Here is a 24,465-nt window from a genome sequence, read left to right as displayed (position 1 = left end):
AAAGACCCCCAAAATGTGTAACTAATTTTCTCCGCCGTACGAAAATACCCATTATGTGGGCGTAAAATGCTCTGAGGGCGCACAAGGCTCAGGAGTGAGAGCGCCATGTACATTTGATTGGTCATTTAGAAGGGTGGCTGATTTTACAGCGGTTCTGACATAAACGCAAAAAAATACCCATGTGACCCCATTTTGGAAACTACACCCCTCACGGAATGTAACAAGGGGTATAGTGAGTGTTTGACGAATTTTCATTAAAGTTGGATGGGAAAATGAGAATTTATTTTTTCACTAAAATGCTGGTGTTACCCAAAATTTTTCATTTTCACCCGTGAAAATAGGAAAAAGCCCCCCAAAATTTGTAACATACCCCATATATAGATGTAAAGGGCTCTGTGGGTGCACTACATTGGGCTTTTGGGGAGAAAATTTGTCCGGAATTGAAGGCAATGTGTTTTCACAAAGCCCCCATGGCACCAGAACAGTGCCTCCCCCCCCCCCCCACACATGTGACCCCATTTTGGAAACTACACCCCTCACAGAATGTAATAAGGGGGGCAGTGAGCATTTAAACCCCACTGGTGTCTGACAGATTTTTGAAACAGTGGTCTGTGAAAACGAATAATGTAATTTTTCATTTGCACAGCCCACTGTTCCAAAGATCTGTCAAAAGCCAGTGGGGTGTAAATGCTCACTGCACCCCTTAACGACTCTGGACGTAAATGTACGTCCTGGTGAGGTGGTACTTAATGCACCAGGAAGTATGTTTACGTCCTTCACATGATAGCAGCCAGGGACCTGCCGGTAATGGCCGACATCCGCAATCGTACGGATGTCCATTAATCCCTCAGATGCCGTGATCAATGCATCTGCGGCAGTGCGGTCACTAAAATGGATGATCAGATCACCCGTAGCGCTTCCGCGGCGATCTGATCATCCAGAACGGCAGACGGAGGTCCCCTCAACTGCCTCCACTGCCTTCCACGGGTCTTCTGCTCTGGTCTGAGATCGAGCAGACCAGAGCAGAAGATGACTGATAACACTGATCAGGGCTATGCCCTATGCATAGCACTGAACAGTATTAGCAATCGAATGATTGTTATAAATTGTCCCCTGTGGGGACTATTAAAGTGTAAAAAGTAAAATTTGAAAAATCCCCTTCCCCAATAAAAAAATTACAGATCACGGCGCAAAAAATTAGCCCCCCTACTGCCGCTTATATGAAAAAATGAGTTATAGGTCAGCAAAATAGAGGTATTTGAAATGCACTAATCTGGTTTAAAAGTTTGTGATTTTTATTTAAGCAGTATAATAATAGAAAAGTATGTGATCATGGGTATAATTTTAATCGTATTGACCCAGAAAGAAAGAAAACAGGTCTATTTTACCGTAAAGTGTACAGCATGAAAACGAAAACTTCCAAAATGTGCAAAATTTGCGGTTTTCTTATCAATTTCCCCACACAAATATTTTTTGTTGCGCCATACAAAAAACAAGCCCTCATACTAGTCTGTGGATGAAAATATAAAAGTTATGATTTTTAGAAGACGAGGAGGAAAAAACGAAAACTGAAAAATAAAATTGTCTGGGTCCTTAAAGGGGTACTCTGCCCCTAGACATCTTCTCCCCTATCCAAAGGATAAGATGTCAGACACCCGGGATCTTGGCTGCAGCACCCCGCTATCATTACTGCACAGAGCAGACTCTCTTTGTGCGTAATGACCAGCGATACAGGGGCCGGAGCATTGTGCCGTCACGGCCCGCCCCTTTAATGCAAGTCTATGGGAGGGGGCCTGATGGCCACCACGCCCCCTCCCATAGACTTGCATTGATGGGCGGGCTGTTATGTCATGAGGGGGCGGAGCCGTGACGTAACAATGCTCCGGCCCCTATATTTTCCGTCATTACGCACTGAGCGAGTCTGCTCTGTGCCGTAATGATAGCTGTGGGCCGCAGCCGTGACCCCGGCGATCTGACATCTTATCCCTATCCTTTGGATAGGGGATAAGGTGTCTAGGGGTGGAGTACCCCTTTAAGGCCCAAATGGGCGGAGTCCTTAAGGGGTTTAAATCTGTGAAGGGTGTAGTTTCCAAAATGGGGTCACATGTGGGGGGGGGGGGGGGGGTCCACTGTTCTGGCACCACGAGGGGCTTTGTAAACGCACATGGCCCCCGACTTCTATTCCAACCAAATTCTCTCTCCAAAAGCTCAATGGCGCTCCTCCTCCTCTGAGCATTGTAGTGCGCCAGCAGAGCACTTGACGTCCACACATGGGGTATTTCCATACTCAGAAGAAATGGTGTTACAAATTTTGGGGGCATTTTCTCCTATTACCCCTTGTAAAAATTTAACATTTTGGGGAAAAAACTGCATTTTAGTGGAAAAATAAATTCATTTACACATTCGACTTTAACGAAAAGTTGTCAAACACCTGTGGGGGTGTTAAGGCTCACGGTACCCCTTGTTACATCCCTTGAGGGGTGTAGTTTCCAAAATAGTATGCCATGTGTTTTTTTTTTTTTTTCCGTGTTTGTTTGGGGGCGGGTCTGGCACTATAGAGGCTTCCTAAATGAGACATGCCCCCCAAAAACCATTCCCTTCTGAGCACTCTACTATGCCTGTAGAACACTTTACATCCACATATGAGGTACCCTAGAGAAATTGGGTTACAAATTTTGGGGGGATTTCTCTTCTTTTACCCCTTGTAAAAATAAAAAAAATGGCTCTACAAGAACATGAGTGTATAACAAAAAAAATAAGAAATGAAGATTTTGAATTCTCTCCTTCACTTTGCTGCTATTCCTGTGAAACACCTAAAGGGTAAACACACTTACTGAATGTCATTTTGAATACTTTGAGGGGTGCAGTTTCTATAATGGGGTCATTTATCGGGTATTTGTCACAGAAAGGCCCCTCAAATCCACTTCAAACTTAACCGGTCGCTGAATTTTACGTGAAAATTTTGAAAATTGCTTCTATACTTGGAAGTCCTTTAATGTCTTCAAAAAGTAAAAACATGTCAACTTTATGATGCAAACATAATGTAGACATGTTGTATTTGTGAATCAATATACCGTATATACTCGAGTATAAGCCGAGTTTTTCAGCACGATTTTTCGTGCTCAAAACACCCCCCTCGGCTTATACTAGAGTGAACTCTCCACCCGCAGTGGTCTTCAACCTGCGGACCTCCAGAGGTTTCAAAACTACAACTCCCAGCAAGCCCGGGCAGCCATCGGCTGTCCGGGCTTGCTGGGAGTTGTAGTTTTGAAACCTCCGGAGGTCCGCAGGTTGAAGACCACTGCGGCCTTCGTCATCATCCAGCCCCCTCTCACCCCCCTTTAGTTCTGTACAGTACTCGCCTCCGCTCGGTGCTGGTCCGGTGCTGCAGGACTGTCCGGAGAGGAGGTGGTCCGGTGGGATAGTGGTTCCGGGCTGCTATCTTCACCGGGGAGGCCTCTTCTAAGCGCTTCGGGCCCGGCCTCAGAATAGTCACGTTGCCTTGACAACGACGCAGAGGTACGTTCATTGCCAACGTACTTCTGCGTCATTGTCAAGGCAACGCCTCTATTCCGGGCCGGAAGCGCGGAGAAGAGGCGCCCCCGGTGAAGATAGCAGCCCGGAACCACTATCCCACCGGACCACCTCCTCTCCGGACAGCCCTGCAGCACCGGACCAGCGCCGAGCGGAGGGGAGTACTGTACAGAACTAAAGGGGGGTGAGAGGGGGCTGGATGATGTCGAAGGCCGCAGTGGTCTTCAACCTGCGGACCTTCTGAGGTTTCAAAACTACAACTCCCAGCAAGCCCGGACAGCCGATGGCTGCCCGGGCTTGCTGGGAGTTGTAGTTTTGAAACCTCTGGAGGTCCGCAGGTTGAAGACCACTGAGGGCGGATGATAAGAGGATGATGGAAGGGGGGGGGTGGGATGATGACAAGGGGATGATGAAGGGGGGGGGATGATGACAAGGGGATGATGAAGGGGGGATGTGTGGGATGATAAGGGGATGATGAAAGGGGGATGTGTGGGATGATGACGGGATGATGAAGGGGGGGATGTGTGGGATGATGACAAGGGGTTGATGACAGGTGATGATGATGAGGGTCTGGATGATGACAGGCGGTGATGATGATGAGGATGTTAATGACTGGTCTGGATGATGACAGGGGGGGGATGATGTATTTCCCACCCTAGGCTTATACTCGAGTCAATAACTTTTCCTGGGATTTTGGGTTGAAATTAGGGGTCTCGGCTTATACTCGGGTCGGCTTATACTCGAGTATATACGGTAGAATTTATTTGGAATATCCATTTTCCTTATAAGCAGAGAGTTTCAAAGTTAGAAAAGTGCAAAATTGTTAAAATGAAATTTTGGGATTTTTCACCAAGAAATTTTACCACTAACATAAAGTAGAATGTCACGAAAAAACTATCTCTGAATCAGAATAAAAGGTAAAAGCATCTGAGTTATTCAGGCTTAACGTGACAGTGGTCAGATGTACGAAAAATGGGCCTAGTCCTTAAAGGGGTAGGGGGATAAGATGCCTGATCGCGGGAGTCCCGTCTCTGGGGACCCCCGTGATCTTGCACGCGGCACCCAGTTTGTAATCAGTCCCCGGAGCGTGTTCGCTCCGGGTCTGATTACCGGCGACCACAGGGCCGACGGTGTGTGACGTCACGTTCAGCCCCTCAATGCAAGCCTTTGGATAGGGGATAAGATGTCTAAGCACCGGAGTCTAAGGTGAAAATGGGCTGAGTCCCTAAGGGGTTAAGCAGCGCAATGGAAGGACATACAGATAAACAAGGAGACAGAGCTTGGTTAGGAGAGGTTGTGTCTGAGAGCTGCTAGGAGAGATCTCAGAGCTTCTTTAAAGCAATCATGTAGAGCATAATCTGGATTTTCCTAGAGAAACTAACTATGCTTATGTTTTCTTTCAGACGAAGGAGTAAGCTTTAACCCATTGAAAATAGAGGTGTTTGTTCAGTCCCTACTTAATTTGGCCTCAAAATCATTTAGCCATTCATTTAGTGCGATTGCAAAGTAAGTAAAATGACTTATTTCCTCTTTCTGTAACCCCAGCTTGTATTGCAGAGCTGTACAAACTTGATAATTATATGCTACATAAATTCTGGGCACTTTTGTTACACTTTTTTTTTTAAAGGTTTCATGAAGTATTTAAGGCTCTGTCTGACAGTGAGGAAGGGAAGCTCCATATTCTGAGAGTAGTTTATGATGTCTGGAAAAGTCATCCTCAGGTAGGGTTGTGTTTTTTTTTTTTTTGTAAAGGTTTATCACAATTTGCTTTAGAAAATTAAGAATTTAGAAGAATAAAAATAAGAATTCAGATATATAAAAATTACAACAAAATGCTTTTCTTTTTCAGATGATTGCAGTTCTTGTGGATAAAATGATACGTACACAAATTGTTGATTGTGCTGCTGTAGCTAACTGGATCTTCTCCCCAGAGATATCACGTGATTTTACTAGGTGAGACAAGAGGAGATCATTTGCTTCCTGCTAGTTGCTTAAACCCTTTTTGCCACGGTGATGTTTTACATGCATATTTTTATTTTTCTCAATCGGCTCCATTGGGGGACACAGACCGTGGGTGTATGCTGCTGTCTCTAGGAGGTGTGACACTATGGTAATAAAAAAAAAAGTCAGCTCCTCCCAGCAGGATATACCCGCCTTCAGGCTCTGAGCTAGTCAGTTTAAGCTTAGTTTCTGAAGGAGGTGGACATGGTCTGGATTTTCCATACCAGGTCTTCTGATTTTTTTTTTTTTCCTAGTATAGGGACTTGTTGGTTTTCTTTTATTCCTTTTCTTTTCTGTTTTCAGGTGGGTGCTTAGGGACTCCGGTTCCCTGTTTCCCCATTGCGAATAAGGGGGCACAGACATTGCGTATATGCGCTGTTCACCCCCCTTCGCCAACGGTCAGCATCTGGGTTGGTACCTCATGGGTCCAGGTCCCCCTTTTTCTCTGCTCGCCTCGCTTGCGCATAGCAGCCAGGCGTGATGCAGGGACAAAAAGCTGACTGAAGACTTCACTGAAGACGCCATTAGGCAAGTTCTCCTGACTGAGGTAAGTACTTCCCCCCCCCCCCCCCCCTTTTCTCCATAGGTACGGACTCGCAACCTCTGGAGACCCCCTGTTTTTGGCCCACCTTCAGTTTATGGGGCTGGATTATACAGGGGCTGCACTTTATTCTGGGGGAGCAGTGGCACCTAAGGGGGCATATATTATAGGGGCATGTATTATGGGGCACTTTACTATGGTGTGTGTTTGGTGCAACTACTCCAGCGCCTTATATGCGGCTGTCAGCTGCGGCGCTGCTTTCGGGTCGGGCGCTCTCAGCGCGGGCATACTTTCGTTTTGCCTGCAGCGCCTTGTACGCGGCTGACAGCCGCGGCGCTGCTACGAGCCGGGCGCTTCAGCGCCGGCTTACTTTCACTTTCGCCGACCGTCTCTGCCGGCGTTTAGGCTTTATTCCCCCGAGCGCATATCCGGACTAGACATGGCGCTCAGGACAAGGAGCGGGCGCCATGACAGTTCTTCTTCGGCCTGTCTGTAGCTCCGCCCACTGGGCTGGGAGCTCTGAGGCGCGAAGCAGCGTCCAATCAGTGCCTTGGGCGCGATTTTCAATGTGAAGGGGTCTGTTACGGTGTGCCTTGCTTCAGGCACACCCCTCATTTCCTCTTGGCTGGCCTGTTCAGTCTCTCTGGCTGCATGGAGCGAGTTCTCCTCACTGCAGATGACAGGAACTTTCTCACCCTAGTCTGTGTCCCCTGTCTCCTTTTACCCACATTATGTCCGTACCCAGGGCTGTTCCTCCCTCTAAACAGAAACCTGGAAATTCAGTGACTTATTATATCTGTAAGCACTGTAATACCAAGATGTCTGGCTCTGCTGAGCCCACTTGCCCTGCCTGCGCCACTGCTCCCCCAGACCCCCTGGTTGCCCCCTGATGCCCCTTCGGTCCCGGTTGGTTCAGCCGCTCCTCCAGCCTGGGTTTCTTCCCTGACCCAGTATATGGCTGACTTGACCCAAGTCTCCCGTTCGGTGGCTGAGGCCTCCTGGGAAGTGGTGTCAACCTTGAAGGGGTCTTCCCTGCGCAGGATCTCTGAGAGGGCCCGCTCCTAATCTCCTCGTACTTCACACTCTCACAAGCGTGCTAGGGGTGCCTCGGCTGATTCTTCCATTGAGTCTTCTGATAGACGTGAGCATTCCCCTCGCGGGCCCCCCATCATCTGGGCACAAACGTCGCTCCTCCAGAGGATGTTCTGAGTCGCCTCTCTGCCACGCCAGAGCCGTGCACCCGGTCTGGGTCGCCCCCCTCCAGGACTGCCTCTACTCATTCACATTCCCCTGGTGAACTGGTGGACGAGGCTTCCGAGCCGGCACCTGACTCAGAGGACCGCTCAGACTCAATTGCAATGGTGAACTCATCGGTGACAGCCATAAGAGACACCTTTCACTTGTAGGACCCAGGATCTCTGGATGTCAATCCAGGAGTATCCTTTCATCGTGCTAAGCCAGCACCTCAAAGGTTCAGCTCTCACGCTGACTTTGACGACGTTCTGGAATCCGCATGGAAACATCCAGACGAGGTTCCCGGGAATCAAGACAATTCAAGAATGTTATCCATTTGACAAGGACTTTGTCACCAAGGGGATTTCCCCTCCCTCAGTGGATCCGCCAATCTCCCGGATCTCTAAGGCCTCTGGCAGATTCCGCTGCTTTCAAGGATCCCACGGACAAGAAGGTAGAATCTTTAGCGAAGTTTGCTTCTGAAGCAGCTGGCTCTTCTCTTCTTCCCATCTTCGCCTCGACATGGGTGTCCAAGGCCCTGTCGGAGTGGTGCCAAAAGCTCCATCAGGATATGTTAGTGGGATACCCCCCAGAGGATCTATCTGCTCTGGCTCTCCAATGCGCTAAAGCTGGAGACTTTCTGTGCACAGCTTCCATGCAGTCAGCCCGTTGTTCTGCCTTTGCTGTGGGTCACCTAGCGGCTCTCCGCCACTATATGTGGCTTGGAATGCGGATGCCGCTTCCAAAAGGTCTCTCACTGAGCTTCCTTTTACGGGTGGCCGTCTTTTTGGCAAACGCCTTGATGAGATTATCTCTGAGGCAACGGGAGGTAAGAGCTCCTTGTTACCTCAAAATAAGGCTCGCCCTACTTCCCAGAGGAAGTCCTTTTCCTTTTGGACCTCTGGCCCCAGTAAAGGGTCCAGGCAGGCGCCCTTGCGGGACTAGATGGCTCCCTCGTTCCGGGCACGCCCGTCTTGGAAGTCGGACTCCAACCGGTCCGGCCATTTTGCGCCCAAATCGGGCAACCGCAAACCCACTTCTGCATGAAGTGAGGCCCCAACCCGCGGTTTCTTTTCGGGTGGGAGGTCGTCTCTTGTTTTTCCGAGACATCTGGACTTCACACATTCAGGGATTGGGTCAGGGATGTGGGGTCCAACGGTTACCTGATCGAATTCGCCTCCCTTCCGAGGGATCGCTTTTTTCGATCCCGGGCCCCCCGGCCGAAGCAATTTCGAGCGGCTCTCCAGTCTCTGCTTCTCCAGGGGGTTATCGTCCCCCGTTCCTCCAGGGGACCGTTTTCGTGGTTTCTATTCAAATCTTTTTGTGGTCCCCAAGAAGGACTGTTCTGTGCGACCAATCCTAGACCTCAAGCGTCTCAACCGTCACCTTCTCATCCGCCACTTCCGAATGGAATCTCTCCGTTCGGTGGTGGCGTCCCTGGAACAAGGGGAGTTTCTTTCATCGGTGGACATCAAGGATGCCTACCTCCATGTGCTAATATTTCCGGGCCATCATCGGTACCTTCGCTTTGTGGTTCCGGAGGGGCACTTTCAATTCGTAGCCCTCCCCTTTATTCTAGCCACGGCTCCTCGGGTCTTTACAAAGATCCTTGCACCAGTGATGGGCCTGTTACGGTCGAGGGGAATCTCGGTGATACCCTATCTGGACGACCTTCTCATCAAGGCTCCAACCAGAGCCCAGACTCTGGAGAATCTGGACGTCACTCTCCACACTCTGAGTCTCTTCGGGTGGATCGTCAACCGGGTCCAGTCCTCTGTCCTACCCAGTCTCTAACCTTCCTGGGACTTCGATTCGACACGGCCTCTGCCCGAATTTGTCTTCCGCCGGACAAACGTCTGGCGCTCCGGGGGACCTGGGTCGGATGGTGGCAACTATGGAGGCCGTACCCTTTGCCCAGTTTCATTACCGCCCCCTTCAACTGGCGATTCTCTCTCGATGGAACAGGTCTCCTCTGTCCCTTGATCGTCAGATTGTTCTCCCTCACAGGGTCCGTCAGTCTCTGCTCTGGTGGCTCCGCTCCCCCCTTCTTCTCCAAGGGCGGTCATATCTTCCCCTTCACTGGCAGGTTGTTACAATGGATGCCAGCCTGTCTGGCTGGGGCGGCGTGTTCAGGGATTGGACGGTTCAGGGACTCTGGTCTCCCCTGGAAACCCTTCTTCCGATAAACATATTGGAATTACGGGCGATTCTTCTTTGTCTTCTTCATTGGGAGTCCCGGCTTCAGTCCCGTCCTGTCCGCGCTCAGTCTGACAACGCCACGGCCGTGGCGTACATAAATCGACAGGGCGGCACTTGCAGCTCGGCAGCCATGGCCGAGGTGACAAAGATTCTCACCTGGGCGGAGAGCAAGGTTCCGGCCATTTCGGCGATTCACATTCCGGGAGTGCTCAACTGGAAAGCGGACTTCCTCAGTCGGTCCTCACCCGACCCCCAGCGAGTGGTCTCTTCATCTGGAGGTCTTCGCGCAGCTCTGCGACCTCTGGGGCATTCCGGACGTGGACCTCTTCGTCCCGGCACAATCGGAAGATCCTTCTGTTTGTGTCCAAGTCCCGGGACCCTTAGGCTCTGGCCGTGGATGCCCTAGTGATTCCTTGGGCGGGATTCGCCCTACCTTATCTATTCCCTCCTCTTCCGCTCCTTCCCAGGGTGATGAGGAAGCTCAAGGCAGAGGACGTCCCCGCCATTCTGGTAGATCCAGAATGGCCCCGACGATCGTGGTACGCCGACGTCAGGCTCCTGGATGACGCTCCTCTGCACCATCCGCTCTGCCCGCACCTACTCTCTCAGGGTCCTCTTTGCCACCCCAATTTACAGTCGCTGCATTTGACGGCGTGGCGGTTGAGACTGCGGTTTTGAGGGCCCGTGGGTTCTCTTCCCAAGTCATTCACACCATGTTCAAGGCTCGTAAGCCCTCCTCCGCAAGAATTTACCACCGTACTTGGCGGTCTTATTTTCGTTGGTGTGAAGCTCAGGACTTCTCCCCGGTGACCTTCTCGGTTCCCAGTCTTCACTCCTTTTTGCAGTTGGGGTTGGATCTGGGGTTGTCTCTTTTCCCTTTAAAGGTCAGGTTTCGGCCCTTACTGTTCTTTTCCAGCGGCCCCTGGCTTCTAATTTTCATGTCCGGACCTTCCTGCAAGGAGTGGTGCACGCTGTTCCTCCTTATCGGTCACCTTCTCCCCCTTGGGACTTGAATTTGGTTCTGAGTGCCCTCCAGGGGGCACCCTTTGAGCCCCTTAGAGAGGTGTCTCTCTGCCTCCTTTCTTGGAAAGTGGCATTTCTTGTTGCTATCACCTCCATCCGGAGGGAGTCTGAACTGGCAGCTCTTTCCTGCCGTTCTCAGTTTCTGGTGATCCACCAGGACAAGGTCGTTTTCCGGCCGGATCCTTCCTTTTTGCCTAAGGTGGTCTCGGCCTTTCATCTCAATGAGGGCATTGTCCTTTTGTCCGGCTCCTTCTCATCCTAAGGAGCGCTTACTACACAAGCTGGATGTAGTTCGGGCTGTTTGGTCTTATCTCTCCATCACTTCTTCGTTTCGTCAGTGTCATTCCTTTTTCGTCCTTACGGAAGGTCGTCGCAAGGGACAACCTGCTTCCAAGGCCACCATTTCTCGGTGGATTTGGTCTGCCATTTTGGAAGCCTATCGCTGTAAGGGGAAGATTCCTCCTTTCAGGGTTGTGGCTCATTCCACACGTTCTGTTGGGGCATCCTGGGCTCTCCAGAATAGAGCCTCGGCCACGCAGATTTGCAAGGGGGCTACCTGGTCGTCTTTGCACACTTCATACTTTCGCATCGGTTGATGCTAGTCTGGGTCGTAAAGTGTTGCAGGCGGCAGTGGATCGGCCGTCTGCCTGATTACTTATCTGCCCACCCAAGGGACGGCTTTGGTACGTCCCACTGTCTGTGTCCCCCAATGGAGCCGACAGAGAAAAGGAGATTTTTGTTTACTTATCGTAAAATCTTTCCCGAAGGATCCATTGGGGGGCACAGCTCCCGCCTTTTTGGGGATTTTCCTTTGGTTCTCTGTCCGAGGGTGTGTTCAGTTATGTTTTTTCTTCTGGTTCTCGGACAGTTTTGGGTTTTTCTTTGACCTATTGGTCTCCTCCTATTGCTCTGGAACTTAAACTGACTAGCTCAGAGCCTGAAGGCGGGTATATCCTGCTGGGAGGAGCTGACTTTTTTTATTACCATAGTGTCACACCTCTTAGAGACAGCAGCATACACCCACGGTCTTTGTCCCCCCAATGGATCTTTCGAGAAAGATTTTACGGTAAGTAAACAAAAAATCTCCTTTAAAAAAAAAAAAAAAAGAAAAGAGTAAATCTGTTACCAGTGTGTTTCCGTACTACCTGTTGGCACAGAGTAATAGTAGTGCCCCAAAGCATTTAATTTGCCTATTAGGATTTTCAGGCATAACTCATTGTCACATGCATTGTTACCATGTTCCAGCAAGTTAGTGCGTATGTCTCTGGTGACAATATAAGATACATTAAAAACGTTTTAATTATTTGCTTGAATGATTGAAATATGCAAAGTGTGTTGAACTGACAGTTTTATTTAAAGACCATTTTCTTATACCAGAATACCCCCTTAAATAAGCCCTGTCATCCCAAGAAATAACTGATATAGCATTGTCACAGTTTACTGGCTTCTGCATGTTTTTGCTTAAATTATCCCTAACAAGAAGTTGTGTAGTAATTTATTTTTCATTTTCAGTGTAGTGTTGTCTCAGCAGTTCCCTGGTTTCTCCCTCTCTGCAGAGATAATGCATTGTTTTTTTATTTTTTCATTTTAAATCAACAGGTGCTAGAAAGTTACAGATTTGTAAATTACTTCTATTTAGAAATCTTAACCCTTCCAGTACTTATCAGCTGCTGTATGTTCCAGAGGAAGTTATTTTCTTTTTGGATTTCCTTTCTGTCTGATCACAGTGCTCTCTGCTGACACTTCTGTCCATTTTAGGAACTGTTCAGAGTAGGAGCACATCCCCAGAGTAGGAGCATATCTTGCTCTGGGTAGTTCCTAAAATGGACAGAGGTGTCAGCAGAGAGCACTGTGGTCAGACAGAAATGAAATTCAAAAAGAAAAGAACTACCTGTGGAGCATACAGCAGCTAAGTACTGGAAGGGTTAAGATTTTTAAATAGAAGTAATTTACAAATCTATTTAACTTTCTGGCACCTGTTCATTAAAAAAAAAAAAGTTTACGGGGATTACCCCTTTTAAGATACAGTCCCGTGAAGGGCTCTAGTTTGTACTTTGTCCCTCAATTCTCCTATTGCCTAGTTTAGCATGCAAGAAGCCAAGGCTTAAACTTTAATAAGTTTAGCCCCCAAAGTGTGCGCTTGTGAAACACCTTTTTATAAATAACTTTATAAATTTTTTGTTAGGTTATTTGTTTGGGAAATTTTGCACTCCACAATTAGAAAAATGAATAAACATGTCCAAAAAATCCAGAAAGAGTTGGAGGATGCTAAACAACGGCTAGCCAAACAGCACAAACGGGTAAGTAACAAATTTAGGGTGGAAAATGGCATCCCAGGGTTTTTCAAACACTGCTTTTTGTGTCAGTTATTTATATATATATATATATATATTTTTTTTTCCTTTTGGAGCCAAAGCCAGAAGTTGATTAATAAGTAATGGGAATTGTTAAATGGTCTGTCATCTGCAAAAGCTTTTTATACATAGATGATATATCTATATCTGTACTATACACTGGTGAGAACTGGTGACTTGTCCCTGCTGCTATTGCCCATATTTCTCAATGGGGACAAAATACAGGGCATGTAGACAGGACAAGCAGGGCTCTGTGCAAAGGACAGTGCCCATTTAAAGGAAGGACTAATGGTTAAAAAAAATGAATAAAAGCTTAACTGCCACAAAATGCAGTGCGAGTAAAGAAACCCCCTAAACATTATTTTGTGACAATACTTTCCCTGACTTGCTCACATCCTTTTTTTTTTTTTTTTTTTTTTTAAACTTTTATTTCTTTAAATAATAAAAAGAAAAGCTTGAGGACTCCATTTCTGCTTTGGAGTCAAACACAGTATCACGTTACTCATGTCTGTGGCTGTGACAGATGAGCTACAAAATATATTTATAATCATAAAATGTAATATGTTACTTAGTGCCCTTTAACATGGTCCAACCGGAGGCAGTAAACGAACGCTGATCAGCAAATTGACACTCGTTTGCTTAACACCTTAACAACAATGAACGTAAATGTACGTCCTGATGTGCTGGTACTTTGCACCGCTCGAGTCATGTACAGGACGTAAATGTATGTCCTGGTGAGCAAAGTACTCGCGTGTAGTATACACCAGCAGGATTAAGATTTTTTAATAGAAGTTATTTACAAATCTGTTTTAACTTTCTGGCACCAGTTGATATGAAAAAAAATGTCCACTGCAGTACCCCTTTAATGGTGGACATCAGTGCAATCCCTGATGTCTGCCATTACCGGCAGGTCCCTGGCTGCTGAGTGGGGATTTGCCATGCATGATGCGAGCACCACTCTGGTGCTCGCATCATGTACTGGATGTAAATGTATGTCCTAGTGTGTTAAGTACCAGGATGCACATTTACTCTAATGTCATTAAGTGGTTAAAGAGGACCTTTGACCAACCCCTCCCCCCCCCCCCAAAAAAAATTGAGATTTCATTATCATTAACTTGAGGTGCCCTGGTCACACCCCTTTTTACAGCTTCTCGATCCGCCCTCTCATTCCTGAGATTTATATTTTGCCTGTCTATTCCATGAATTGGTCAGATTAGAGTGGGTTTTTACAGTCAGCGGGTGTGAATGTTTCACTTTAAGGCTGGGTTCACACTACGGAATCTCTGGGCAGAATTTCTGGGTAGATCTTATGGGAGATCTGCTCAGAAACGCATTGACATCTATGGGGACAGCAATGCAGTCCGCGCGGTCCTAGTGCTGCCGGCTTGATCTCCGGCAGAAATTCTGCCCAGAAATTCTACAGTGTGAACACAGCCTTTGGGATATATATATCTAACACACACACACACTACTGTGTAATCCTGTCCATCATCCCATTATTAAAATGAAGTTCACGCTCACCGGACTCCCTAAGGCTATGTTCACATTTCGGAATGTCTGCACAGAAAATCTTCATGCGGACACTGTGGGCGATGGTGTAATATGCCAGCACTAGGACCGCATGGGAATGTGCTATCTCATTGACTGACTGCTATGCATTCCGTGTGGAGTCCGCAGAAAGAGTGAACAGGACCATTCTTTCTGCAGATGTGGAATTTCAGTGTCCAAAACATCTGGCACTGAAATTCTGATGTGTTAATATGGCCTAAGTTGTCTAATAAACTATAAACCCTCATATCTATGTAATCGAAGAGCATATCAAAAAACTGTTAAAAGTTTGTGATAAGGGCACCCTAAACTGTTTAACCCCATAAGGACTCAGCGTTTTTCCATTTTTGCGTTTTCATTTTTTCCTCATCGCCTTCTAAAAATCATATCTCTTTAAATTTTGCACCTAAAAATCCATATGATGGCTTATTTTTTTGCGCCACCAATTCTACTTTGCAGTGACATTAGTCATTTTACCTAAAAATCCACGGCGAAACGGGAAAAAAAAATCATTGTGCGACAAAATTGAAGAAAAATGTCATTTTGTAAATTTTGGGGGCTTCCGTTTCTACGCAGTGCATTTTTTGGTCAAAATGACACCTTATCTTTATTCTGTAGGTCCATATGGTGAAAATGATACCCTACTTATATAGGTTGGATTTTGTCGCACTTCTGAAAAAAATCATAACTACATGCTGGAAAATTTATACGTTTAAAATTTTTAAAACCATTTTTGTATTGATTGGACTTTTTGATCTTTTTATAAATTTTTTCATGATATAAAAAGTTACTAAAAATACACAATTTTGGACTTTGGAATTTTTTTTGCGCGCATGCCATTGACCGTGTGATTTAATTAACTATATTTTTATAGTTCGGACATTTTCGCACGCAGCAATACCACATATGTTCATTTTTATTTACACAGGTTTTTTTAATGGGAAAAGGGGGGTGATTCAAACTTTTATTAGGGAAGGGGTTAAATGGCCTTTGTTATAGGGGGCTATAGCACTGCTCACACTGATCTCCTATGCTGATCCCTGCAAAGCCATAGCTTTGCACGGATCAGTCAGATAGGGGCTTGATTGCTCAAGCCTGTAGCTCAGGCTTGGAGCAATCAATCGACGATCGGACGCCGCGGAGTCAGGTAAGGAGACCTCCGCCTGCGTCCCAGCTGTTCGGAACATCACGATTTTATCGTGATGTCCCGATCAGCCCGACTGAGCTGCCGGGAAGAGTTTACTTTCGTTTTCAGACGCGGCGATCAACTTTGATCGCCGTGTCTGAAGGGTTAACAGCGTGCGGCACAACGATCAATGCCGCGTGCTGATAGCCCAGGGTCCCGGCTATCGTTAGCAGCCGGGACTGACCCGGTGTGATGTGGGGTCACGGCGTGACCCCCTTTTTCACACCGGGCTTAGGACGTACAGGTACGCCCTAAGTCCTTAAGAGGTTAATGACAATAAAATTTGTTTCTTGGGGTTGTCCACAGGTCCTTTTTTGATCCAATGTGTGTGAGTTTTCTAGTCAAATGCGGAAGAAGGTTAAATATAAAATAAAGTCTAAAAAGGAAAAATCATGGAGATTTATCTAAACTTTTGCACAGGTGTGGTGCAGTTGCCCATAGCAACCAAAGGTTGCCAAAAAAATAATGAAGCAATCTGTTTATATGGGCAACTGCATCACTCTTCCCTTGCACACGTTTTTGTAAGTCCCCTTCCCCAAATAACTTTAATATACGCAACTAAAGAGTAGCATATGGCTTCATGAAACTTTGTCCCAAATAAGTTTGTAATTGTCTTTTTCCAGAATCATTGCTAATGAAAGTAAAGTTGGCATTACCACAGGCCATCCTCAATGGATTTCTGGTTACAGTTGCAGCAACCTAATTTTAATGAGATGTGCTAAAGATTGAAATTGCTTTAAAGCCATAGCCTTAATTTACTTTCTGGTAACATTGGTATGTTACACTAGGAGACCTAACGGATGCATTTTTGTTGTCTGTTTTAGCGAGATAGTTATGATGACAGCGGAAGGGAGGATGGACCCCTGGAGGAGCAAATTGATCGTTTACAAGAAAAAGTGGAGTCTGCTCAAAGTGAACAAAAAAATCTTTTCCTTGTTATTTTCCAGGTATTAAAGGATAATTTTTTTTTTTTTTTTTTTTTAGAATTCCTTCATCCACCTCCAGGCTTAATTACATTTTTTATCTTTCAGCGCTTTATTATGATCCTCACAGAGCACTTAGTCCGCTGTGAAACAGGAGGCATTGATGTGATAACTCCATGGTATAAGAACTGCATTGAGAGACTTCAACAAATTTTTTTACAGGTTGGTAGATTACTGAATTTTAAGGCTTATTTAGAGACATGCATACTTGTAGTTACAGGTAAAGATTTCATGTAATTTTTTTTTTTTTTTTTTTTTTTAGCATCATCAGATAATCCAGCAGTACATGTTGACTTTGGAGAATCTGTTGTTCACAGGAGAACTGGACCATCACATTCTGACTGTCTTCCAGCAGTTCTGTGCATTGCAGGCTTAAATGATAGCTCAGTTGGTTGTTGTGTTTTTTTTGTTTTTTTTTTTCTGCCCCATTCAGCAATACAGAATTGGAGACTTGTAAGAAAAAGACTTTGAGAATGCTTTTGTTGAGATGATAGAGATGAAATTAACTGAGTGCAGACTTTTGTAGTATTTAAAATATCTGGTTTCAGATCAGAAATGACATTTTGAAAATATACGTAAAACCAGCTGTGTTTTGGATTAGCCACAATTCTTTAGCTCTCATTACAGATGTGCGAAGTTACAGGGATTCGATTCGTCACGAACCTCGCGGCTCTGCAGTTGCTGGCTTTAGCCTGCATAAATTAGTTCAGCTTTCAGGTGTTCCGGTGGCTGGAGACTCTCCTAGGACTGTATACACCTTTTCCAGCCCACGGGAGCACCTGAAAGCTGAACTCATTTATGCAGGATAAGTCATCAACTGCCGAGCCGAGAAGTTTGTGCAGAATCGAAGTACTGTAACTTCACTCATCTCTAGCTCTCGTGCTCCTGCCTTCTCCAGCTATTTCTAACCATTAGCTTAAACTATTTTAATGTTTTGCTAGGTCTCCTTGTTGTAAGGTAAAGAGTCAAGGGGATTTTTATTTTTCTCTACAAGCTGTGAAATTTTTGCTTGTATTTTTTCCCCCCCTCTCTTAACATGAAATGTTTTTTTGTTGAACGTGTCTGGATTTAAATACAAAGATACTCTTGTTTTTATTTGCGCATGTTCTTGATTGTTTTACCAGATATATTAGGTGCTGTAGCAACATGATTTTGAGTTACCCAAATTTCCCTAACATTATTTCACAATGAGAGAGTCACTGGGCGAAAATGGCATCCATGGGAAAGTTACAAGGTATAAACTATTGTTGAACAAAAAAAACTTATCTTGATTGTGCTGAAAAACCTGCTAGATGACTCTTAGGACTGGAAAAATAATCTGCAAAGTCACTTTGGAACTATATGGAAGAAATGGGTCCTGTTTCATCTGGTATAAAGCTAAGATATGGCATTCCACAATAAAAACCTCATACCAGTCAAATATAGTGGTTTAAGTGTGATGGTCTGGGGCTGCTTTGCGTGTGAAGGACCTAGAGAGCTTGTCATAAGTGATGATACTGCTCACTTTCAGAAAAATTTTAAGAATGTTTGCCAATCAGTTCATGACCCAAAGCTTAAGTGCAGTTGGGTTTTTGCAGCAGAGTAATGATCCGAAGCACACAAGCAAGTTTGCCTCTGACACTGCAAAACCTTAAAGGGGTACTCTGGGGAAGTAAAGGAAAAAAATGCCACAAAGCCTCCACAATACCTTGTCTGGGTCCACTGTGCATTCTTCTTGCGATTCTGCGCACTCCTGTGGCCCCTGGTGTCCTCCAGGACTTTTTAACCCCTTAAGGACCAGACCAATTTTATTTTAGCATTTTCTTTTTTTCCTCCTCGCCTTCTAAAAATCATAACTTTTATATTTTCATCCACAGACCCATATGAGGGCTTGTTTTTTGCGTCATCAATTGTTTGTAATTACATCACTTATTTTACCATAAAATGTACGGTGCAACTAAACAAATATTATTTATGTGGGGAAATTGAAAAGAAACAGCAATTTAGCAAATTTATGACTGTTTTGTTTTTACGCTGTACACTTTACGGTAAAAATGACATGTTTTCTTTTGTGGGTCAATATGATTAAAATGATACCCATGTTATATGCTTTTCTATAATTGTACCGCTTAAAAAAAAAAAAAAAAAAAAAAAATCTCAAACCATTTTAACAAAATTAGTATGTTGAAATTGCCCTATTTTGACCACCTATAACTTTTCTAATTATTCTGTATATGGGGTGGTATGAGGGCTAATTTTTTTGCGCCATGATCTGTAGTTTTTATCATTACCACTTTTGCCTAGGTTTTACTTTTTTATAAAAAAATTTATAAATTCTTTTGGGAATAAAATATGACAAAGAAGCAATTTTGGACTTTTTCTATATTTTTTACCTTTATGCCGTTCAACGTACAAGATTAATAACAGTATATTTTAATAGTTCAGACTTTTATGCACGTGGCGATACCAAATATGTGTATTTTACACTTTTTTTTGGGGTGTAAAACGGGAAAAACAGACGTTTTACCTTTTTTATTGGGGGAGGGTATATTTCAAATGTTTTAATTTTTTTATTTTAAATGATTATTATTGTAATTTTTTTTTTTTTACACTTAGTCCTACACAATAGTCCTACTATTTATAGCAATCATTTGATTGCTAATACTGTTCAGTGCTATGGACATAGCACTGATCAGTATTATCAGTGATCTTCTTCTCTGGTCTGCTCGATCTCAGACCAGAGCAGAAGACCCTGGAAGACAGCCGGAGCCAGGTGAAGGGACCTCCGGCTGCCATGCTGGATGATCCGATCATCCATTTAAAGTACCGCACTGCCGCAGATGCAGTGATCTGTGTTGATCATGGCATCTGAGGGGTTAATGGTGGACATCTGCGCGACCGCAGAGGTCCGCCAATACAGGCGGGTCCCTGGCTGCTGATAGCAGCCGTGACCTGCCTGGCATGACACGATCGCTGATCCGATGCTCGCAGTCATGGCGGAGCGTAATGGACATCATGGTGCGTTAAGTACCTCGGCACCATGACGTACATTTACGTTCATTGTTAAGGGGTTAATAATCTTTCCCCCTTGCTTCCATCTAAAACTACAACTCCGGTGAGTCAGTGTGGCTGAGCTCTGACTGCTGAACTATTCCTATTGGCCCGTGGCTCTCCACCCCTATGAGCAATCCCAGCATCCATTTTAACTCTGCGAAATGGCTGCCTCTCAATTACTATTGGCTGTGTCATCCTGGCACTTGTTGAGTTATTTTGCTAGGTTGTTTCGTTATCTCTCTGTCTGCTGTGAGGAGACGCTGGGCTGCTTCTCTGCTAGATCGTCGCACAGGAAGCTAAGCTGAGGGGGAGGTGGGTTGGGGCTTCCAGCCAGAACAGACATAGGTCACGTGGGCTTGTCTTGAAAAGTTGGGGGCATTCTCAATGAGGAGTTTTCTCCAAGACAAGGTAGATCTGAGTGATTTTTTTCAGATGCAGCTTCTTTCAAGGACCTGGTGAATAAGCAGAATGAAAATCTAGCAAAATTTTGCCTTTGAAGCAGCAGGTTCATCCTTACTTCTTGCCTTCGTCGCTTCTACTGGGGTATCAAAAGCCCTTTCTGTCTGGGCTTCCCAACTCTGCCAGAACATTCTATCTGGGTCCCATGTGTAGGAACTGGTGGACCTTGCACTTCAATTCTCCAATGCTGGGGACTACTTGTGTTCTGCTTCTATGCAATTGGCCCGTGGTACGGCTTTTGCCACAGGTAATCTGGTGGCTCTACCTAGTTCCATGTGGCTCAAGGCCTGGAACACTGGTGCCACTTCTAAGAAATCTCTCACGGAGCTTCCTTTTACTGGTTCTTGACTGTTTGGAAAACGCCTCGATGAGATTATCTCAGAGGCGACTGGCGGTAAGTGTTCTTTATTGCCGCTAAATGAATCTCTCAGTACCGACTCCCGAAGGAAGTCGACCTCTTTTCGTTCCTTTCGGACCTATGGCTCCAATAGGACGACCGGACCGGCACCATCTAGGGGCAAGAAGGTCCCTTCCTTTTAAAGCCCATCCCTCCTGGAAATTGGATAATCGGTCCGGCCGTTTCGTAGCCAAGGCAGACGTCCGCAAAACTACCTCTGCCTGAAGGGTCGCCCCACCCGTAGATTTTTATCGGGCAGGAGGACGTTTGTCACTCTTCCAGGAAGTCTGGTCTGCTCACCTGCAGGACTCTTGGGTCTGAGATGTTTTTATCATCCCAGCTCCTCCAGCAGAGTGTTTTCAGGTTTCTATTCCAACCTGTTTGGGGTCCCCAAAAAATGGCCGTTCCGTCCACCCGATCATGGATCTGAAGCGCCTCAGCCGCCACCTACCTCCACATTCCTACCTCCACATTCCTATTTTTCCAGCACATCTGCGATATCTTCGCTTTGCTCTCCCAGAGGGCCATTTTCAGTTTGTGGCTCTTTCCTTCGGACTAGCCACTGCTCCGAGGGTCTTCACCAAGGTCCTGGCGGCAGTGATGGCCATTCCGCGAGCACGGGGTGTGTAAGACATCCCCTACCTGGACGACATAATGGTCAAGGCGCCAACCTGGGCCCAGAATCAGGATAGTCTGTCTCATTGTACAGACCCTGTTGGCTGGTTGGCCAATCAGGACAAGTCCTACCTACTCCCTCTCTGTCCCTAATCTTCCTGGGACTGCAATTTGGCTCGGCGTCCGCCTGGATTTTTCTTCCGCCGGACGATTGCCTGGCCCCATTATCAGGGGTTTGGAGTTTCTGATGTCCTGTTCCCTTTTCCATTCGGGTCTGCATGCAAGTCCTGGGTTGAATGGTGGCGTCTATGGAAGCTTTCCATATGCCCAGTTTCATTATAGACCTCTTCAGAATTCTCTTTTGTCCCGATGGGACAAATCTCCACTGACCCTCGATTGGAGAATCTTTCTCCCTACCAAGACTCACCAGTCCCTCCTGTGGTGGCTTCGGTCCTCTTTTCTTAATCGGGGAAAATTCTTCTGCCCCTGTATTGGCAGGTCATCTTGACGGATGCCAGTCTCAGCAGTTGGGGAGGAGTTTTCAGAGACTGGACGGTCCAGGGACTTTGGTCCACTCAGGAAGCTCTTCTCCCTATCAACATTCTGGAGCTCAGAGCAATCTACCTGTGTCTCTGCCATTGAGTGCCTTCTCTAGGACCCCCTGTTCGTGTACAGACGGACAACTCCACAGCTGTGGCATGTCAATTGTCAGGGCGGCACACGCAGCGAAGTGGTTAAGGCCGAAGTCTCCAATATCCTTCTATGGGCGGAGCTTAGAGTCCCCTCCATATAAGCTATTCACATACCAGGTGTGAAATCTTGGGAGGTGGACTTTCTCAGCTGACCACAACGAATGATCTCTTCCGGAAGGGTTTGCTGAAATCTGCAACCTGAGGGGCACTTCAGACGTGTACCTTTTTGCGTCTCACCACAACCACATAGTTAATCAGTTTGTGGTGAACTCCTGGGACCCCCTGGCACTAGCCGTGGACGCCCTGGTGATTACTTGGTCCCACTTCATCCTCCCATATCTTTTCCCTCCTCTTCCCCTTCTTCCAGGGTCCTGAGGAAACTCAAGCGCAGGGCGTTTCCGCCATTCTAGTGGCTCCAGACTGGCCCATCCAGGCATGGTACGCAGACGCGGTTCATCTGGTGGACAACATGCCACTGCACCTTAAACTTCGATGAAATCTGCTCTCTCAGGGTCCCCTTGCCACCCCAATTTACAGCCCCTGCATTTGACGGCGTGGTGGTTGGAACCGAGGTTCTGGGAGCTAGGGGATTCTCTCCCCAAGTAATTTGCACTGTGATCAGGGCACGCGAGCATTTACCACCGTACTTGGCGGTCTTAATTTCATTGGTTTGAGTCTCGCTCCTTTTCTTCAGTTGCGTTCTCCCATGACTACAGTCGGGGTTAGAACACCACTTAGCTCTCAGTTCCCTTATGGGACAAGTTTCAGCTCCATTCTTTTTCACCGTCCCCTTGCGTCCCATCCTCATGTCCGGACCTTTCTCCAATGTGTAGCTCATGCTACCCCTCTTCACAGGTCACCTGCTCCCCCCTGGGATCTCAATCTGGTCCTCTGGGCCCTACAGGGGGCTCTTTTTGAACCTCTCAGGGATGTTCCTCTTCGTCTCCTTTCTTGGAACGTGGCCTTCCTTATTGGTCACTTCTATCAGGAGGGTTTCGGAGCTGGCAGCCCTATTCTGCAGATCTGCCTACTTGGTTTTACACCAGCACAAAGTGGTCTTTCGCCCGGTTCAGTCCTTTTTTTACTTAAGGTTGTTTCTGCCTTTCACCTCAATGAGGACATTGTCCTTCCGTCTTTTTGTCCTGCTCCTTCTCATCCCAGGGAGCACTTGCTCCGTTGGCTTGATGTGGTACTGTTAAGGATCGTCCGAAGGGAGGCTATCAAATGTGATTGACTGTGCTGATATATACTGCGAAGTGTCGACATAAGAAAATATACACCACACAGGATGTTGGTATAACTCTCTCTTAGCAGGAAACTCAGCTGTTCCCCAAAAGAGTTCTGTTTAATCCAGGAAGTACTTAGTTTTTACATTTGGCAAAGAAGGAGGTTTAGTTATGACGTCAGAATCAGCATGTTACATTGGTTGTTTGATTGTGTCCGTATATACAGTGGTCCCTCAACATACGATGGTAATTCGTTCCAAACGACCCATCGTTTGTTGAATCCATCGTATGTTGAGGGATCCGTGCAATGTAATGTATAGTAAGCTGTACTCGCCTGTCCCCGCCGCTCCGAACCAGGTCCTCACCGCTTCCGATGCTGTCCCAGGGGCTCCTGATGCTGTCCCGCTGCTCCGGTGTCTTCTTCGCGATCCTCCGGCTTCTTCCGCATCTTCTCCGGGGTCCGGGCCTCGCTTTCTGGTGACGTTATTACGCTGCTGCGTCGGCGTGCGTAGTGACATAACGATGCCGGAAAGCGAGGCCCGGACTCTGGAGAAGATGCGGAAGACGCCGGAGGATCGCAAAGTGGACCCGGAGCAGCGGGAATAGGTAAGCGAACCTGCCCGGGATGCTTAAACTGCTATCCCACAGCAGCTTAAGCATTTTGCGCTGTCGGATAGCAGTTAATGCGATGGCCCCGACATATAAAAGCATCGTATGTCGATGCTGACAGCGACATGCGATGGCCTCTGACAGGCCATCGTATGTTGATTTTATCATATGTCGGGGCCATCGCATGTCGGGGGGGTTACTGTATTAGCATATCTAGTGTCCATTCATTTCTTGGCAGAAGTTTCTCTAGTGGGAAATTCCAGAGTTCCTCAATCGTAGTCACGAGCCTATTGCAAGCTGATGTTTATGGGTTAAGGGATAGGTAACAGATATATTTTCCAGCAGCAATGGCTTATTAATGTTAGTATATTGATCAGTCATTAGAAACATAAGGGTCATCCCTATCAGTACAAGCTGTTCGGATTTACCTCTGTCACTTTTTCCTTTTGGTCAGTGTGACTCCTTCTTTACGGAGGGTAGTCGTATGGGACTTCCTGCTTCAAAGTCAATCATTTCGCGGTGGATCCGTTTTGCCATCTCGGAAACTTACTGCTGCAAAGGGAGGACTCCTCTTTCCACTCGTTCTGTCAGAGCCTTCTGGGCTCTCCGCAACAAGGCTTCTGCTTTGCAAATCTGTAAAGCGGCCACATGCTCATCTTTACACACTTTTACTAAATTCTACCAGGTACATACCTTCGCATCTGCTGATGCTAGTCTGGGTCGCAAGGTGTTGGAGGCGGCTGTGGCTCAGCCTCCCACCTGAGTTGGGAATCACTTACCCACCCCGGGGACTGATTTGGTACATCCCATGGGGGGGACACAGCTCCCTCCC

The 24,465-nt window shown here is 46.5% G+C and overlaps 1 protein-coding gene across 1 annotated transcript in view; it reads left to right on the top strand.

The window, feature by feature from the left end:
- Positions 1-18,576, top strand: part of NCBP1 (nuclear cap binding protein subunit 1) — an 80,757-nt gene extending 62,181 nt beyond the window's left edge. Inside the window, exons 17-23 of the mRNA XM_056518920.1 lie at positions 4,938-5,040; positions 5,162-5,255; positions 5,384-5,487; positions 12,717-12,831; positions 16,444-16,566; positions 16,651-16,764; positions 16,865-18,576. Coding sequence (XP_056374895.1) covers positions 4,938-5,040; positions 5,162-5,255; positions 5,384-5,487; positions 12,717-12,831; positions 16,444-16,566; positions 16,651-16,764; positions 16,865-16,978 — 767 coding nt within the window. The 3' untranslated portion in view covers positions 16,979-18,576. The remainder of the gene's footprint in view (positions 1-4,937; positions 5,041-5,161; positions 5,256-5,383; positions 5,488-12,716; positions 12,832-16,443; positions 16,567-16,650; positions 16,765-16,864) is intronic.
- The last annotated feature ends 5,889 nt before the right edge of the window (positions 18,577-24,465 follow it).

The sequence above is a fragment of the Hyla sarda genome, chromosome 1, assembly GCF_029499605.1.
Source record: "Hyla sarda isolate aHylSar1 chromosome 1, aHylSar1.hap1, whole genome shotgun sequence".
In the NCBI taxonomy this organism is placed as follows: Eukaryota; Metazoa; Chordata; class Amphibia; order Anura; family Hylidae; genus Hyla; species Hyla sarda.
The sequence above is the reverse complement of the archived record's forward strand: the minus strand, read 5'-3'. Positions and strand labels throughout refer to the sequence as shown.